The sequence below is a fragment of the Rhinopithecus bieti genome, unplaced genomic scaffold (genome assembly GCF_001698545.2).
Source record: "Rhinopithecus bieti isolate Rb0 unplaced genomic scaffold, ASM169854v2 scaffold_32059, whole genome shotgun sequence".
NCBI classification, from domain to species: Eukaryota; Metazoa; Chordata; class Mammalia; order Primates; family Cercopithecidae; genus Rhinopithecus; species Rhinopithecus bieti.
Genome location: NW_016813587.1, coordinates 221,177 through 226,934, shown reverse-complemented (window position 1 = coordinate 226,934; position 5,758 = coordinate 221,177). Strand labels below are relative to the sequence as shown.

Below are 5,758 nucleotides of genomic sequence, written 5' to 3'. Positions count from 1 at the left end.
CGCCACATCGCCCGGCTAGTTTTTTTGTATTGTTTTAGTAGAGACGGGGTTTCACAGTGTTAGCCAGGATGGTCTCGATCTCCTGACCTCGTGATCCACCCGTCTCGGCCTCCCAAAGTGCTGGGATTACAGGCTTGAGCCACCGCGCCCGGCCTCAGGTACTACTTCTAAGGCTTTACATAAAATATCTAATTTCGTCCTCATAAAAATTCTATTAGTTAGGCATAATAATCACCACTTAAAAATAAGTAAACTGGGCCAGGCGCGGTGGCTCACGCCTGTAATCCCAGCACTTTGGGAGGCCGAGGTGGGCAGATCATGAGGTCAGGAGATCAAGACCATCCTGGCCAACATGGTGAAACCCCATCTCTACTAAAAATACAAAAATTAGCTGGGCGTGGCAGCGCGTGCCTGTAATCCCAGCTACTCAGGAGGCTGAGGCAGAAGAATCGCTTGAACCCAGGAGACAGAGGTTGCAGCGAGCTGAGATCGCAACACTGTACTCCAACCTGGTGACAGAGCTAGATTTTGTCTCAAAAAAAAAAAAAGTAAACTGAGGGACAGAGAGATTGCATAACTTGCCCAATTATGCTATGTAGTCCATAATCAGGGGAAGTGAGCACTGCTAAGTAAGGTATATGCCATGATGCAAGGCACAGTCACAGAATCTTTTTGTTTTTTTTTTTTTTTTGAGACAGAGTTTTGCCCTTGTCACCCAGGCTGGAATGCAATGGTGTGATCTCGGCTTGTTGCAACCTCCGCCTCCTGGGTTCAAATGATTTTCCTGCCTCAGCCTCCTGAGTAGCTGGGATTACAGGCACCTGCCACCATGCCTGGCTAATTTTTGTATTTTTAGTAGAGATGGGGTTTCACCACATTGGCCAGGCTGGTCTCAAAGTCCTGACTTCAAATGATCTGCCGGCCTCGACCTCCCAAAGCGCTGGGATTACAGGTGTGAGCCACCACGCCTGGCCACAGAATCTTTTAATAGGGTCATTTTGTGTTAGAAATTCTCAGAAACTTAACATATTTTGAATGACAAAAACAGCTTTTCTACATTCTTTTTTTTTTTTTTTTTTTTTTAGCATAGATTATCTGATTCTTAGGAAACAGTGAGTGAGGCAAAAAGAATTCCCACATTTATTGAATTTTCTTTGGGTGTGAGTTTTCTGATGTTCTAGCATGGAAGTGACAGGTGTTTTCTGACATTAATTACACTACATTAAAAATTACCTAGTACTGAGCCAGATGTGAACTCCACATAAAGGCTTCTTCTCTTTATCACTCACACTCGAGGCTTTCTTAACCAGTATGAATTCTGTAGTGTTCAATGAGTTGTGAACCAAGAATAAATGCCTGCCCACACTCTCTACATTCGTAAGGTTTGATACCAGGATGAATTCTCTGATGTTCGGTAAGTTGTGAACTACGAATAAAGGCCATTCCACACTCCCTGCATTCATAGGGTTTCTCGCAAGTGTGGATTCGCTGATGATGAGTCAGTTGTGAAACACGAATAAAGGCCTTCCCACATTCCTTACATTCGTAGGGTTTGTCGCCTGTATGAATTCTTTGATGTTGAATGAGGTATGAGCTACGACTGAACGCCTTCCCGCAGTCCTTACATTCATAGGGTCTGTCGCCAGTATGGACTCTCTGATGTCGTGTGAGCTGTGCGTGCTGTCTAAAGGCCTTCCCACATTCCTTACACTCATAGGGTTTCTCCCCAGAATGAATTCTTTGATGTCGAGTAACTTCTGAGCTGTGAATAAAGCCCTTTCCGCATTCCTTACACTCGTAGGGTTTCTCCCCAGTGTGGATGCGCTGGTGTACGGTCAGCTGGGAATGCTGTCTAAAGGCCTTCCCGCATTCTTTACACTCATAGGGTCTGGCGCCCGTGTGGATTCTCCGATGCACAGTGAGTTGGGAGCCACGAATGAAAGCCTTGCCGCAGTCCTTACATACGTAGGGTTTCTCGCCTGTGTGAGTCCTTTGATGCAGAACCAGCTGGGAATGCTGCCTAAAGCTCTTCCCACACTCTTTACATTCATAAGGTTTGACACCAGTATGAAGTCTCTGATGCAGAATAAGTTCTGACGTGCGACCGAAGGCCTTCCCACAGTCCTTACAGTCATAAGGCTTCTCACCTGTGTGAATTCTCTGATGCTGAACCAGGTGTGAGGCACGGCTGAAGGCCTTCCCACATTCCTTACACCCGAAGGGTTTTTCACCAGTGTGAGTTTTCTGATGTTGAATAAGGTGTGAGCCGCGGCTAAATGCTTTCCCACATTCCCGACATTCCATCAGTTTCTCACCAGTCTCCCTGCTCCCAGTGTGAGACCTGTGATGCTGGAATGTGGGCATATGTCCATAGGCGACGTTCACTTGCTTAAAATAGCACTCTTCATTTACTTGTCTCTCAAACTGGCCTTCGCATTCCCAGTCAGCTCTAAAATCGGAGCCCTCCAGGTCACAGCATGTAAGGCTTTCCATTATCTCCCAGTTGAATGCCCCGATTTCAAAATATCTTTTGTAGAAATTTCTCACACCTGGACTCCAAGTCTGAAAATAAGAAAAGATAAATACAAGCTGTGCTCCTTTTCTATGAGAAATAAAAAATTCTATAGTACAGGCCAGGCGCAGTGGCTTACATCTGTAATCCCAGCACTTTGGGAGGCTGAGGCGGGTGGATCACAAGGTCGGGAGTTCACCTGGCCAAGACAAAAATTAGCCGGACATGGTGGCAGGCGCCTGTAATCCCAGCTACTGGGGAGACTAAGGCAGGAGAATCGCTCGAACCCGGGAGGCAGCGGTTGCAGTGAGCCAAGATCGCGCCACTGCACTCCAACCTGGGTGACAGAGCAAGACTCCGTCTCAGAAAAAAAAAAAAAATAACCATAGAAAGTGAATGGCTTATATACATCTCAAATATTATACAATTTCAAAAAAGTACATGGAAGCACACTATGTGAAGAGCTCATACAGTGCCAGAAGGGAGCAAGAAGACAGATTAAGCCAGGGGTTCTCAATTTGTTTTCTGTTTTGAGACAGAGTCTTGCTCTGTCGCCTAGGCTGGAGTGCATTGGTACAATCTTGGCTTACCGCAACCTCCGCCTCCTGGGTTCAAGTGATTCTCCTGCCTCAGCCTCCTGAGTAGCTGGGATTACAGGCATGCACTACCACTCCCGGCTAATTTTTGTATTTTTAGTAGAGCTGGGCTTTCACCATATTGGCCAGGCTGGTCTCGAACTCCTGACCTCAAACAATCTACGCACCCTGGCCTCCCAAAGTGCTGGGATTACAGGTGTGAGCTACCTCGTCTGGCGGAGAACATTTGTATCACTCCAAATAGAAACCCCCTGCCCATTAAGCAGTTGCTCCCCATTCCCTATTCCCTCCAGTCCCTGGCAACCATTACTGGCAGAGAGCTACTAATTTTGTCTCTATAAATTTGCCTGTTCTGGACATTTCATGTAATAAGGCATCTATATTTTCAACACTTCCCACCACATAAAGTTGATGTCAATCAAAATGAAAATCTCTGCTTAAACATTTCACTGCCTTCCCATTTCTGTGCATTTAGAATTAATTCCAAAGGCCAGGCGAGGTGGCTCATGCCTTAATCCCAGCACTTTGGGAGTCTAAGGCAAGTGGATCACTTGAGGTCAGGAGTTCAAGATCAGCCCAGACAACATGGAGAAACCCTGTCTCTACTAAAAAATACAAAAATTAGCAGGCATGGTGGCAGGCGCCTATAATCCCAGCTACCTGGGAGACCGAGACACAAGAATCACTTGAACCCAGGAGGCAGAGGTTGCAGTGAGCCAAGATGGCACCACTGCATGCCAGCCTGGGGGACAGAGTAAGAGTCCATCTCAGGGAAAAAAAAAAAAAAAAAGAGGCTGGGTACGGTAGCTCACGTCTGTAATCACAGCACTTTGGGAGACCGAGGCGGGTGGATCACCTGAGGTCAGGTGTTCGAGATTAGCCTGACCAACATGGAGAAACACCGTCTCTACTAAAAATACAAAATTAGCCAGCCGTGGTGGCGCATGCCTGTAATCCCAACACTTGGGAGGCTGAGGCAGGAGAATCACTTGAATCCGGGAGGCAGAAGTTGTGGTGAGCTGAAATTGCACCACTGCATTCCAGCATGGGTGACAAAGCAAAACTCTGTCTCAAACAAACAAACAAAAAAAATTACAAACTCACTGCCATGGCTCTCAGGGCTCTTGGCAAAGCAGGTCCCTGTTTGTTTTTGTCACCACTCTGTCTCAGCAAGAGCAGGGCCTCTTCACATTGAACATTCTCCCCTTTCCTCCCAGTCTACAAAACCACCAGCCATCTATGAGCATGTAAAATAAATCTAGGCATTTTCCATCTCAGATCTCTCATCAGGTTCTTCCATCTATCAAGAATCCTGTCCTGGGCTTTTTGCTGCTTTTCTCATCCTTAAGGTCTCAGATAAAACTCACACTCTCTCTCTCTCTTTTTTTTTTTTTTTTTGAGAGTCTCACTCTGTCGTCGCCCAGGCTAGAGTGCAGTGCAGTGGTGTGATCTCAGCTCACTGCAACCTCCGCCTCCCGGGTTCAAGCGACTCTCCTGCCTCAGCCTCCCGAGTAGCTGGGATTACAGGTGCCTGCCACCACGCCTGGGTAATTTTTGTATTTTTAGTAGAGACGGGGTTTCACCATGTTCGCCAGGCTGGCCTGGAATTCCTGACCTCAGGTGATCTGCCCGCCTTGGCCTCCCAAAGTGCTGGGATTACAGGCGTGAGCCACCACGCCCGGCCCCTTATGTAATGTATATTTTATCACAATTTTAAAAAATCTAATTAATAAAAAATTGTTATTTTTTCAGAACTGCAAGGAATTAGAAAACATATCAAGCAAATATTCTGTGAAAGACAAGAACACTTTTATGGAGTCAACAGCAATAGGCTTAATATTTTAATACGGAATTAGAGTAGAGTCGTACCCATAAACTTGCTTTTATTTTGTTTTGTTTTCGAGATGGAGTCTTGTTCTGTTGCCAAGGCTAGAGTAAAGACACGCGATCGATCTTGATTCCTTGCAACCTCCACCTCCCGGGTTCAAGCGATTCTCTTGTCTCAGCCTCCTGAGTAGCTGGGATTACAGGTGCCTGCCACCACACCTGGCTAATTTTTGTATTTTTAGTAGAGATGGTGTTTTGTCACATTGGCCAGACTGATCTTGAACTCCTGACCTCAAGTGATCCGTCTATCGGTCTCCCAAAGTGCTGGGATTACAGGTGTGTGCCACTGCGCCCGTCCATACATTGTTAATTTATGCTCAATTAATTTTGCTCAAAAAAACACATACAGAATGTGGTAGGTGGGATAACGGCACTCAAAGATGTCTGTGTCTTTATTCCTGGAACCTATGAGTGGTATGTCACAAAGCAAGGGGAGTTCGAATTCAGACTGCTAATTAGGGCCGGGCGCAGTGGCTCACGCCTGTAATCTCAGCACTTTGTGTGGCCGAGGAGGGTGGATCACCTGAGGTCAGGAGTTCGAAACCAGTCTGACCAACATGGAGAAACCCTGTCTCTACCAAAAATACAAAATTAGCTGGGCGTGGTGGTGGGTGCCTGTAATCCCAGCTACTCAGGAAGCTGAGGCAGGAGAATCACTTGAACCCGGGAGGCGGAGGTTGTGGTGAGCAGAGATCTCGCCATTGCACTCCAGCCTGGGCAACAAGGGTGAAACTCCATCTCAAAAAAAAAAAAAAAAAAAAAA

General features: G+C 46.5%; 1 protein-coding gene across 1 annotated transcript in view; it reads right to left on the bottom strand.

Moving 5' to 3' along the window:
- Nucleotides 1–1,117: 1,117 nt before the first annotated feature.
- Nucleotides 1,118–5,758, bottom strand: part of ZNF565 (zinc finger protein 565) — a 30,543-nt gene continuing 25,902 nt past the window's right edge. The window contains 2 exon segments of the mRNA XM_017848689.1: nucleotides 1,118–2,527; nucleotides 2,529–2,562. Coding sequence (XP_017704178.1) covers nucleotides 1,303–2,527; nucleotides 2,529–2,562 — 1,259 coding nt within the window. The 3' untranslated portion in view covers nucleotides 1,118–1,302.